General features: G+C 40.9%; 1 protein-coding gene across 1 annotated transcript in view; it reads left to right on the forward strand.

Annotated features, from left to right (window-relative positions):
• LOC126268164 (adenylate cyclase type 2-like) overlaps nt 1-14,240 on the forward strand; it is a 452,935-nt gene that overhangs the window by 331,589 nt on the left and 107,106 nt on the right. The window contains exons 5-6 of the mRNA XM_049973741.1: nt 8,998-9,147; nt 9,254-9,372. Of these exons, the coding sequence (XP_049829698.1) occupies nt 8,998-9,147; nt 9,254-9,372 (269 nt within the window). The remainder of the gene's footprint in view (nt 1-8,997; nt 9,148-9,253; nt 9,373-14,240) is intronic.

Genomic DNA, 14,240 nt, shown 5'->3' on the forward strand with positions numbered 1-14,240 from the left:
CAATGGAACACCACAATATGGCTGCCCAAATCACTCACTCTTGGGATGTACACTCGGTCAGATGTTGGAACAGTGTAAAACAAGGCCTATTCAACCAAATGACTTTCTTCCATTGCTCCTTAGCCAGGTAATGACTTCGGTGCCAGATTTTCCCGTTACAGGCACTTGCATCACTGATGAGAGGTTTTGGAATTCCAGCTTGCTCTGCAATTCTCTACTTATGCTTACTTTGGTGTTCACAGGGTTCGCGAGTGCGACATTCAGTTCTGCAGTGACTTTAGCAGCTGTCTGTCGTCTTCTTATTTTTCGTCACGACCCCCATCAATGGCCGTTTATCACGATCACTTAGCACACTCTTTCGTCCGTGTTGTGATTTACAGGATGATGATTTTCCTCTTTCCTGTGTGCTCCATCTACAACGGTCATTCAATAAAGAGACAAATTGGTCTGGGGAGAAAGCTGTTAGTAGGGCAGGTTTGGTACTTTTATAGGTTTAAGTTGGCATCACTGGGATGAGCCCTGATCAGCTGATATATCAACATTGTTTTGTTTATAACCTCAAAAATACATTTCAAGATGGCGAGTCCACTTGAAACGTCCACATTAGTTGAACAACGTTCTGTTATTCGTTTTTTACTTGCTGAAGGCGAGAAACCAGTGAATATATACTGTAGAATGTCTAAAGTTTATGGTGAAGGTTGTATGAATCGCGACTCAGTGACTGAAGATAACCGTTCTGGCCAAGCAGTTGCAGTTTCAACTCCCTCACTTGAAAGCCGAATTGATGACATTCTTCGTGCCAATCGCTGTGTGACTGTGGAAATGATAGTTGATAAGTATCAAGTTAGTACTGGTACAGTTCATAACGTTATGTATAACAAGCTGAAGTACCGCAAAAAATGTGCAAGATGGGTCCCAAAGGAGCTGACGCGACGCGGCTACACAAGGAGACAAGGTTGAGAGTGTACACAGAGCTAAAGAAATGCTATGAAAGAGTAGGTGATCACTTCCTCAACAAAATTTTAACTTGTGATGAAACTTGGGTACACTATTATGAGCCAGAATCAAAAAGACAAAGCATGGAGTGGAAGCACACCAACTCACCTGTTAAGAAAAAATTCAAAACCCAAGCATCAGCAGGAAAAAAAAGTCATATTGACGGTGTTTTGGGATGCTGAAGGTCCAGGTCTCGAAGAACAGCGTGCAATAAACAGCCAGTACTACTCGGATTTGCTTTTATACAAGATGAAGCCAGCCATGAGGAAGAGACATTGTGGATCTCAGAGGAGAGATGTGATTCTCCAGCAAGACAACGCAAGTCCTCATATTGCTCAACTAACCCGTAAAACCATCGACAAAATGGGCTGGGAAGTACTGCCTCATCCCCCTTTCAGTCTTGATTTAGCATGTAGTGATTTCCATTTATTTAGTGCACTGAAGGAGGCATTACATAGGAAGAAGTTCCAGAACAACGAGGACGTGAAAAGTTTGTGGGAAATTGGTTCAAACAACAAGCCAGAATAAAAAAGCTTGTAGCCCATTGGAACAAGTGCATAAATGTTCAAGGGGATTATGTTGAAAAGTAGAAAAAGTATTGTTTTGTAAAAATAAACACTTTTTTCTCCAGACCATTTTGTCTCTTTAGTTATTGAATGAGTCTCGTATTTTTTATACAGTGCCTGTTGAAACACCAAACACATCGGCTCCCTTGGTTACAGAAGCACCTGAAATATGAGCACCAATATTGTAATTCACCCAGCTGTGACATAAAGCATTCACAACTACACAGAACACCGGTATGAACACGACTGACGCTTGCTACACATCGAAGACCTTGCACAGGTGCCATTCTTGTTCAAATACAACAACGCAACCTGCAGGCTTGGCTATCATCTGCATTGATATTCAAGCATGCATTGCTCAAGGTGTTTCGATGTTTGTTGTCCAGCCCCTGTACCTTCCTAAGGTGCCTCTATTGTGAAGAAATCTCTGTTCAACGGACTGGCTCTGAATAATTGAACCGGGATCAACGAAATTGTTCTTTGTAATGATCGACTCCATGTGTAAAAAAATCATCTCCTCGTTAACAGAAAAAATTAACTGAAATTAGCCCAAAATTGTTCGTTTAATGCTTTCCATGTAAAGGAGTAGTTAACAGAAAATGAACTGGAAGGAGATAGTTTTTGGTTGCAGAGTAATGTGGGATGCTGACCGTACAACTTACCTGAAACAATTAATTTTAAAAAGGCAAACTTACATTTATAGCTTTTCTCGATTCAGAAGAGGCATTTTACAATGTTAACTAGTATAAACTTGTTACAATTTTGACAGAATATCCACGGAGTGAAAAGTTATCAACAATTTGTACAGAAATGGAATGCAGTTATAACAGTCATAGAACATCAAAGGGAAGTAGTAGTTTCAAAGAAAGTGAGACATAGGTGTAGACTGTCCCCTATGATAGTCAGTGTGAACATCTGGTACGCGGCTACGCAAAACAAGAAGTTCAAAAAGGAAATAAGTACAGGAAGGAAAGAAATAAAAATTTTACGTTTGCCAATGGTATTGTAATTCTGTCAAACAGCAAAAAGATTTGGAAGACCAACTGAATGGAATGCAGAGGATATAGAAAAGACGTTATAAGATGAACATCAGCAAAAGTGAAACGAGTGCATTGGAATGCAGTAAAATTAAATTAACCGATGTTGACGGAATAAGATTAGGAAATCAGAAACTGGAAGTATTGAATGAGTTTTCCTATTTGAGGTGTAAAATAAGCGACGATGGTAGACATAAACAGGATATAATATGCAGAGCTGTAAAAGATAGAAAAAATTTTTGTGGAAATGAGACATTATTAATAACATCTCAATAAAGCATCTGTTAGAGTCTTGAGGCACCGGTGATGGTCAGAAGTCTGTCTTACAAATTACTTAATAAAACACTGATCTTATTGGTTTAGGAAACCTGTTGTCATCCCATCTAGCTTAACTACTTAGTGCAAGACATTAACAGATTCTGCGTCGGTGCTGCGGCGTAGCATAGCCGTTATGTCAACAATGCTGCAGTGGGTGGCTGGCTGGCAGTACTGTTCTCACAAGTGATGCGACGCACAGAACTGCTGAATGATCATCCAGTTTTGGTAGCTCTTCTTCACGATCCATCACAAACGTGCATAAATGATCGAGAACATGTGTATCTCGTCTCCAAGGCTTACTACACTTTCCTCCATAATGATATAACGCCGGTATAGATTAACGAAAAACATATGAAACATGAGTAGCTAGACCTGCCTCGTCGACACTACAGTTCATAGTTATCTATCAGGAGATGGCAAATAGCGCCCCGCTAATGGTTCTTGTGCGAACCACCAAGACAGTTAGAATGTTTATGTAACAATTTATATCTTTTCTGAAAAGCAAAGTTAACTAACAACATGTAAAATTTTAAACGGTGTGGCCCCCGAACTAAGGCTGCGGTCACACTGGTTACGATATCGGTGATTCCCCCGATGACCGACATCGACCGGAGATGATGCGCGATCATGTTATGGCCGATCTTAAGGCCTGAACATACAGACTTCGGACAACAGTCGGTGAAATTCAAAACAGTTTGTTTTCTTCGGTCAGATCGACCGACGTTCTCGCGCACGAAATATTGACTGTGAGAAACTGTTAAGCTTAGTCCAAGAAAGAGTGAGTTTGTGGCATCCTGTGGGTGAAAACATCATAATCTGGATGTAATTTGGAATCTATGGACTTAAATCGCAGGTTTACTGGAAATCTCAAATAGGAAAATCTTTATTGGAAATATTTAAGCATGGATTATAACTTCAAAACACAGTTTGTTTAAGTGAAAAGGATGGCGTATCATATATGATTATAGCTACTGTACTGGATCATTTTTGTGGTAGGTTGTCGTCAGTTGTCTAAAAATTATTATAACTGCTTACTGGCTTCTTATGCCAGTAGGGTAGAGGTTCTGTTAACATGAAGTGCTTTACAAATGTGGTGAACGTCATGTATTTCCACTTTTAACTGCTTTACATTTTCAGAGTATCTTATGCTACTCTTTACGCTTGTCTTTCACTTGTGTGCCAAATGACAGTCATTGAGGGTTAATTGACGTGCATCGGCACAACTTCAAATACACTCCTGGAAATGGAAAAAAGAACACATTGACACCGGTGTGTCAGACCCACCATACTTGCTCCGGACACTGCGAGACGGCTGTACAAGCAATGATCACACGCACGGCACAGCGGACACACCAGGAACCGCGGTGTTGGCCGTCGAATGGCGCTAGCTGCGCAGCATTTGTGCACCGCCGCCGTCAGTGTCAGCCAGTTTGCCGTGGCATACGGAGCTCCATCGCAGTCTTTAACACTGGTAGCATGCCGCGACAGCGTGGACGTGAACCGTATGTGCAGTTGACGGACTTTGAGCGAGGGTGTATAGTGGGCATGCGGGAGGCTGGGTGGACGTACCGCCGAATTGCTCAACACGTGGGGCGTGAGGTCTCCACAGTACATCGATGTTGTCGCCAGTGGTCGGCGAAAGGTGCACGTGCCCGTCGACCTGGGACCGGACCGCAGCGACGCACGGATGCACGCCAAGACCGTTGGATCCTACGCAGTGCCGTAGGGGACCGCACCGCCACTTCCCAGCAAATTAGGGACACTGTTGCTCCTGGGGTATCGGCGAGGACCATTCGCAACCGTCTCCATGAAGCTGGGCTACTGTCCCGCACACCGTTAGGCCGTCTTCCGCTCACGCCCCAACATCGTGCAGCCCGCCTCCAGTGGTGTCGCGACAGGCGTGAATGGAGGGACGAATGGAGACGTCTCGTCTTCAGCGATGAGAGTCGCTTCTGCCTTGGTGCCAATAATGGACGTATGCGTGTTTGGCGCCGTGCAGGTGAGCGCCACAATCAGGACTGCATACGACCGAGGCACACAGGGCCAACACCCGACATCATGGTGTGTGGAGCGATCTCCTACACTGGCCGTACACCTCTGGTGGTCGTCGAGGGGACACTGAATAGTGCACGGTACATCCAAACCGTCATCGAACCCATCGTTCTACCATTCCTAGACCGGCAAGGGAACTTGCTGTTCCAACAGGACAATGCACGTCCGCATGTATCCCGTGCCACCCAACGTGCTCTAGAAGGTGTAAGTCAACTACCCTGGCCAGCAAGATCTCCGGATCTGTCCCCCATTGAGCATGTTTGGGACTGGATGAAGCGTCGTCTCACGCGGTCTGCACGCCCAGCACGAACGCTGGTCCAACTGAGGCGCCAGGTGGAAATGGCATGGCAAGCCGTTCCACAGGACTACATCCAGCATCTCTACGATCGTCTCCATGGGAGAATAGCAGCCTGCATTGCTGCGAAAGGTGGATATACACTGTATTAGTGCCGACATTGTGCATGCTTTGTTGCCTGTGTCTATGTGCCTGTGGTTCTGTCAGTGTGATCATGTGATGTATCTGACCCCAGGAATGTGTCAATAAAGTTTCCCCTTCCTGGGACAATGAATTCACGGTGTTCTTATTTCAATTTCCTTGAGTGTAGATGCAGTGTTTATAGCTTGCTTTTCAAGGTTACCACGATTTTATCACGAGTATGTAACACAACGTTTCTCCCGTCATCTCATACATTCGTAAAACTCGTCTGGTAATTTCGATAACTGAGGATAGACTGTATAGTACTCACACTTTCTTTACCAGACAGGAAAGTTCGTTCACATGCATTTGGCGCCTCTTTAATAGCAAAAGCTGCTATGCAGCCCTCGTATCCAAGCACAGAGGCGTCGTGGTACCCACCTCATGCTAAGAGGTTAAAATCTAACCTACTTCATACTTAGTATATATTCTAACCTAACTTCCTTGAAGCTGCCAAAAACTGGGGAATATCGGAAGCACTGTGACCACTCCGTCGGCGATATTATCGGGCGACTTCTGGTGACGGTGTCTGACAACCATTGTCGGAGCCACTGTGAACACTGATTTAAATGATATGTACAGAGCTGTGAACACAGTCTCGCCACAACTGGAAGCTGATATGATCTTTATTCACCGAAAACATAAATCTACTTCAAATGCAACTCTATTTAACAGAATCTGTTGTAAATGAAATGAAGTACAAAATAATCCAGAAAAGGTGACAACTGTTATTTCAAGGCGTAGCTGCAACACTTGAACAATAAGAATCTTTTCCATGCTATTTAAGATTTTTGTGTAACTCCACAACAGAAGTGAAATGGTACGTGCTTCACCCATTCAGTGCCATGATCCCCATTTGGGGAATTCGTCTTTGTAACAGAAATTTTGCAGTTCTAATAATGCTGACAGTGAATGCTACCTATTCCTATTGTTATCCAGACCTTTGTCGAGTGCTTGCATTGAAGTTCCGTCAGTTAACACTTTTATTTATGTGAAGAAGCTACATTTTTCAACGTTACGAGAGTTACACATTTTCAAAACAGCATAAGTTATATTATTATGTAAATAACTTCCAATATCTGTGTACAGACATGTTCTGTAATGGTTTGAGATGTTTATCGATCATTTATTTCAAAGACTTATTTCATTTCTGCATGACACCTGTCTGACCTTCGATCCCCATTTGGTGCTCATGGCAGTTTCCATGTAAAACTTTATTTTGGTTTTATTTGCTCCTCATGTACAATGTGACGCTATGAAGCACTTTCTATGAGAGATATGGAAGAAATTGTAAATGACCCAAACTTCATGGCCTCTTTTGGTGATGATGGTGATATGAATGAGACCATTGGCATTGTCGAGCTCCCTCCAGATCATGTGAAGATATTGACGAAAATATATTTGAAAATACTGTTCCACCTCATGTGCCAGGTTCCTTGGAAATTCATGCCAATGGAGAAAAGTGAAATGAGGAACATGCAGGCCAATGAAAGAAGAAAGTGAAAGCTGTTATCACTTCTAATTTGACAACAGAAGATGCGACTTACTCTAAAACCTATCCTGATACAGCAGAAATTGAACAGCGGAAATCCACTTTGGTGGCAGCATCAAAAGGAAAATCTGCTGTTGAGTGCTTTGAAGAATTTTTTTGATGAACAGGTATTGAACTTGACAGTCAGTGAAAGTGCCCAATATGCTACACAGAACAATAATCACAGCCATGGATGCATAAAAAAGTTCATAGATATACTGCTCTTCAGTGGATACCATGCTCTTCCATAGGAAAAGGTAAACTGGAATGAAGATGAGGACCTTGACATAAAGTGTGTACGAGAGTGTAAGAGTTGCAACAGATATCTGGATATAAAGCGCCACCTTCATTTCAATAACAACATACGTCTGAACAGAATCCCACTCGACAAAAGGGATAAACTTTTTAAAATTTGTGTGTTGATGGATTTGCTGAATAATAATTTCAGGAAATTTTAAGTTTTTTCCGACAGACTGGGCATTGATAAGCAAATGTTACAATATTATGGACACCATTACCTAAAACTGTTCATTCATGGGAAACCAGAGAGATCTGGATTCAAACAATGGGCCAAGTGCTGTTCTCAAAGCGGTTTCTGTTACCATATGTCAGTCTATGAAGGAAAATCGAAGGATACAAGTTATGTTTCAGTTCTGGGACTTAGCAGATCAGTTGTGATGAATATGATTTATTTTCTGCACACTCCTGAACTCCACAAAGTATGTTTTGATAACTTTTTCATGAGCTTGCGTTTGATAAAAGAGCTCTCAGAAATGAGACTAGAAACAACTGGAATTGTCCGTAACTGCCCAGTAGAATTGGAGAACAGCATGAAGAAGAAACAAAGAGGAGCGTATGACTGTAGGTTTGACAAGAATACATAGATAATGACAGTAATTTGGAAGGATAACAATTGTGTAAAGCTCTTATCCAACCATGAGACAGTGCATCAAGTAAGCCAAGTAAAGAAATGGAGCAAACCTGAAAACAAAGAAGTGTGAGTTCCACAGACAAGAATGATTTCAGAATACAAAAATCATATGGGAGGTGTGGACAAAGGGACTAAAATGTTCAGAACGATCTTGTGATAATTCGAGGTAAGAAATGGTACTTCCCACTGTCCACCAATGCATTAGATGTAGCGTTGGTCAACATGCACATCATCTACTGCCTCTCGAATGAAAATATTCCATTGCTTCAATTCCAGAGGATGGTGGCAAGGGCATATCTTGTTCAATCATCTCTGCTTCTGATCCGAAAAGGGCAAGAAGTCCATCATACCCACAATCATCCCCTCCACATGTTCCAATTGAGCTCAGGACTTCTGGAAATGGACATATGATTCAATGCACAACAATGTGGAATCAAAGGAAGCGAGCAATTTGCAAGAAAAATGTGAGGAAACGGAGTTCTGTGCACAATATGAGACTCCATATTGATTGTTTTGTTGTCTGGAAAAAATAAATAAATAAATAACATGTAAAAAGAGAGTGGCATGTGCCGTATCCCCATTTGGGGATTGACTGAAATAAATCATTTATTTCAAGATTATTGCATTTTTTATTTTATATTTCTTTTCCACATCTTTATGTCAGTCATACAACACAGAAATAAATGTAGATCAAAGAAAAAATTAGTACTTAATGAGTTAATTGAGTCAAGAACAGTGAGGAAATTGTTCAGATTATTTTGAGGCTGTTCACCACTGCTTAGATTTTATTTGTAAAACACGTCAGTCCGTGCAAATCGACGCATCTGGGAATTGTAATTTTTTTGTTTTTAATCCGCTCTGCTTCAAGCCTCAACACAAGACACACTCAGTTCAACCTTAAACCACAATCCTCACAGGACTATAATCACATTTAGTGCCTATACTGAGGCATTAACATCTTACACTAGAATCTGTGATGTCATACTTTCAGTTTTCCAAATTGTACAGTTGCCTGTGACGACAAGTCATTTGTATTAATATTCTGTTAGGCCACATTATGAGATAAAAGAAATGTAATTAAATTGTTCCAGGTCGCTACAGAAGTCATTTATATGGCCTGCATAAATCTCATAGGAATATTCTTTCGATTGCTCAATGAGATAGCCATTCGGAGGACATTTCTGGATCACCGTGCAAACATCGAGACAACATTCAAACTACAATTTGAGAAAAGTCAAGAGGTAAGTTGCTGAACAGTATTAATTGTCAAAGGATTGTCAACAGAAGTTTACCCTTTACTTTCAAAATATGACTGATTTATGATTGTTTTTTATTTCAAACTTTCAGGAACATCTGATGCTTAGCATTCTACCAAGGCATATCGTAGACGTAGTAAAGGAAGACATATGGAGTATTTTTCAACACATTAAGCTCAATCAGTCACCACTGAAGAAGAAACCTTTCAGGTAGACATCTGGTTCAAAATCTTAATTTTATTTATGCTATAACTCTATAGAACTGATGAGTATTTGCCATAGTAGAAGTTTAAGGGCTGAAAATTGTGTTAAATTTTATTATTTTTTAATAAAAGAGTTGCAATATGAACAATAACTGTAAAATATTTCAAGCACATAAGGTGAACCAACCCAGTTCTAAGCAAAGAAGGGAAAGGAGAAAGGTGGAAGGAGTATATAGAGGGTCTATACAAGGGCGATGTACTTGAGGACAATATTATGGAAATGGAAGAGGATGTAGATGAAGATGAAATAGGAGATACGATACTGCGTGAAGAGTTTGACAGGGCACTGAGAGACCTGAGTCGAAACAAGGCCCAGTGAGTAGACAACATTCCATTAGAACTATTGACGGCCTTGGGAGAGCCAGTCCTGACAAAACTCTACCATCTGATGAGCAAGATGTATGAGACAGGTGAAATACCATCAGGCTTCAAGAAGAATATAATTATTCCAATCCCAAAGAAATCAGGTCTTGACAGATGTGCAAATTACCTAACTATCAGTTTAATAAGCCACAGCTGCAAAATACTAACACGAATTATTTGCAGACGAATGGAAAAACTGGTAGAAGCCGACCTCGGGGAAGATCAGTTTGGATTCCGTAGAAATACTGGAACACGTGAGGCAATACTGACTTCACGACTTATCTTAAAAGAAAGAATAAGGAAAGGCAAAACTACGTTTCTAGCATTTCTAAACTTAGAGAAAGCTTTTGACAATGTTGACTGGAATACTCTCTTTCAAATTTTGAAGGTGGCAGGAGTAAAATACAGGGAGCTAAAGGCTATTTACAATTTGTACAGAAACCAGATGGCAGTTATAAGAGTTGAGGTAAATGAAAGGGAAGCAGTAGTTGGGAAGGGAATGAGACAGGGTTATAGCCTCTCCCCGATGTTATTCAATCTGTATATTGAGCAAGCATTGAAGGAAACAAAAGAAAAATTCGGAGTAGGTATTAAAATCTATGGAGAAGAAATAAAAACTTTGAGGTTCGCCGATGACATTGTAATTCTCTCAGAGACAGCAAAGGACTTGGAAGAGCAGTTGAACGGAATGGATAATGTCTTGAAAAGTGGATATAAGATGAACATCAACAAAAGCAAAATGAGGATAATGGAATGTAGTCGAATTAAGTCATGTGATGCTGAGGGAATTAGATTAGGAAATGAGACACTTAAAGTAGTAAAGGAGTTTTGCTGTTTGAGGAGCAAAAGAACTGATGATGGTCGAAGTAGAGAGGATGTAAAATTTAGACTGGCAATGGCAAGGAAAGCGTTTCCGAAGAAGAGAAATTTGTTAACATCGAGTATAGATTTAAATGTCAGGAAGTCGTTTCTGAAAGTATTTGTATGGAGTGTAGCCATGTATGGAAGTGAAACATGGACGATAAATAGTTTAGACAAAAAGAGAATAGAAGCTTTCGAAATGTGGTGCTACAGAAGAATGCTGAAGATTAGATGGGTAGATCACATAACTAATGAGGAGGTATTGAATATGATTGAGGAGAAAAGTTTGTGGCACAACTTGACTAGGAGAAGGGATCGGTTGGTAGGTCATGTTCTGAGGCATCAAGGGATCACCAATTTAGTATTGAAGGGCAGCTTGGAGGGTAAAAATTGTAGAGCTAGACCAAGAGATGAATACACTAGTACAATAGTCCTCCATTTGTATCTCCTGAGTGGGGACTACTCAGGAGGATGTAGTCATCATTATCATCAGTGTTTTGCCAAAAGGCAGGTTTTCACATGGTAGCTCTCCAGGCTGTCTGATCTTCTGCCATCCTCTTCAGGTCTGCATAATTTCGTCTTCCCTTTATGTCATCTATCATCTTGTATCTCTTTCTTCCTCGCAATCTTCTTCCACAAACCAATCCTTCCAAATCATATGCTGGCAAGCACTCCCTTCTCAATGAATGTCCCAACCAGTTCTTTTTCCTTTATCTTACAACCTTTAGCAGAGATCTTCACCCACCAACCCTTTCCAATACTCTTTCGTTACTCACTCTTTCCATCCAGCTTATTCTCTCCATTCTCCTCCAAATCCACATCTCAAATGCTTCTAATCTTTTTTCATCCTGTCATCTCAGCATCCATGTTTCTGCCCCATACAGTGCCACACTCCAGACAAAACATTTGCCAAGCCTTTTCCTTAGATCTTTATCTAATTTTCCATGTAACAGTCTCCTCTTTCTGTTGAATGCCTCCTTCACTACGGCAATTCAAGTTTTCACCTCCTGGTGACATCTCAAGTCATCAGAAGAAATATAATTGGCATACTGTGAGTCAGAGCATGTAATGTTACACCTCTTATTCTGATAGATTGGTCAGAGAATTTAAAAAAGGGAAATGAGAATTAGAGAAGTGCAGGGGCAAGACGAAAAGCACATCTGGTCAGGTGCATACAGGGTTATCAACACAATATCAGATATGGTAATGCAGGGATCAGTCTAATAATAAATACGAAAATAGGAATGCAGGTAAGCTTCTATGAACAGCATGGTGAACACATTATATTACCCAAGATAAACACAAAGGCAACACACACCAAAGTAGATCAAGTTGATATGCCTGGAAGGGCTTCAGATGATGAAGAGACTGACAGAATGTATGATGAGATAAAAAGAACAAATTCAGATAGTAAAGGGAGGTGACAATTTTAATTGCAACGGGGACTGGATTTTGGCAGTAGGAAACATATGAGCAGGAAAAATTGTTGAACTTGCACTAGCATGGAGAGCTATATCTAACCAGTCTTTGTACTGCAGTCCACAACAAAAACAACAACATGATTATCCATACATATCTCTGAGGATACAGAATGTGACTCTGCAAGAGGCATGGCAAAAAGTCATACAACAGTTAGATAGAGAATCTTTCAGAGTTATGATTCGTTACTGTATATCAGTTGTTGAATGCACCACTAAGAGGCTGTAATGTCAGAGCATGTAGTGCATAGGGCAATGTGTCGTTCAGATTATTCAAGTGTGTCCATTTTGATGGTTAACTGAAGCTTTTGTTAAGTGTGTAGAATCAATATTCACCTGAGTGTCCAATTTTGCAGCTTTGAATTATGCATGTTTTCCATTATGATTCTATGCTTTTTGAATGTCATCTATGGTTGCTTGATCTGTCATCATGTGATTCTTATGACACTAAAGATCATGGATTTGTGAAAAATCTACAAGGAAAGAAGCACGAAAAGTTGCAATGTGCATGGCATGACACAGGAATCGTGACACACTTGTCAAACCACAAAGGGCAACTATGTTATGCACTCATAAGGTATGTTTGAAATTCCAGTAAAACCCCTATTGACAGATCTATGTCTGTTTTTTAGTTATCATTAAATCCAGAATTTTTAGGTGCAGTACCTCACACTTTTGTAAATAACTTATTCTGTAGAATAAATAAATAAATAAAAATAATCACTTCTGCAATTTTGTTGCACCTTCTTCCAGCATCAGCACCTGATGGTTACTTTTTTCCCTTCTTCTGCAACATTAACACTTTCACAACAAATTTCGTTCACACTATTTTTCAGACACACTGAATGTTTGGGTTTTGGAATGAAAATGTTTCTCATGCTTCATTTACACCTTTTTATGTAGAATACTGAAAAGTTCCCACCTACCCCTAAAGTGTTTTCCAGTTGGGTACATTTCCTCTTGATTACATCATCAAGTCACACCATTCCTCCATGCATAGTGAATAACTTCTCATGCTGTTGAGGTTAGGCCCAATATTTAACTTCTTTGTCTGAAGAGAAGCAAACACAAAAGTCTAGGCATCTATTAATTGTTGGCAGTTCAAACGTATGGTGAATAATATTACCCCTTAGTGAAACAGCAAAAAGAGATGGGAATCAACACCAGGTACATTCAATGTGTACGCCAGGGGGCCTCATTCAGCATGTTGACGATGCTATTCTGGCAGCCCCTGTCTGACCAAGGTGCAACTAGCAACAGCTTCTGGCACACATTGGAATAAACAATGCCCATTTGAAGTCTCTCTGTCTGGTCTCTGAGGTCATTCTTGGATGATTGCAGTGACTAGCTGAGAAGGCTGAGAAGACCAGCCTTGTGCACAGATTTTCAACAAAGCTCACAATCTGCAGCATTGTCCACAGAACAGGTCATGGCCTCCTATTTCTTAGTCAAGTGGAAGACTTGAACCAGAAACTCTGAGAGTTCTGTGGCAGGCTAGGCTGTGAAGCTCGTCCACTCTGCAAAGCAGGATAAGTGGTGATCTGTGGCATCTCTGCTGAAGGAGCAAAATGCTGTTGCATGCATAAGTGATTCGGAGCACACCGTTTGTTGCACATTGTTGGACATGGGACTCTGCTGCAGATGACACTTTTATGTTCACATGTTGGCCTAATTACATCATGAATTATGTTTGCAGTGACTACAGGATCATTGAGATTGGATCATGGGTCAATGGAAACGTGTTGACTCATTGGATGAATCATGTGTTTGCCACATCAAGTCAATGGTCATCTCCACAAACGCCGTCACCCACATGAACAGCAGTTCAAAATGTGCACCATGCCAAGGACACAGGTTGCTGGGAGCAGTATTATGCAATGGAGACATTCTACTGTGCTCACATGAAACCTGTGGGAGTAATCGATGACACACTGACAGCTGCCCTTCATGCTTGATGTCTTCTCTGCCGGCGATGTCACCTTCCAGTAGGATAATAGTCCATGTCTCAAAGGCAGAACTGTGCCACAGTGGCTTGAAGAGCATGATAGTTTACTCTTGTTGATGTACTGGCCACAAAATTCACTTGACATGAATCCAATGGAAACCATATGGG

This window comes from Schistocerca gregaria, chromosome 4 (genome assembly GCF_023897955.1).
Source record: "Schistocerca gregaria isolate iqSchGreg1 chromosome 4, iqSchGreg1.2, whole genome shotgun sequence".
In the NCBI taxonomy this organism is placed as follows: Eukaryota; Metazoa; Arthropoda; class Insecta; order Orthoptera; family Acrididae; genus Schistocerca; species Schistocerca gregaria.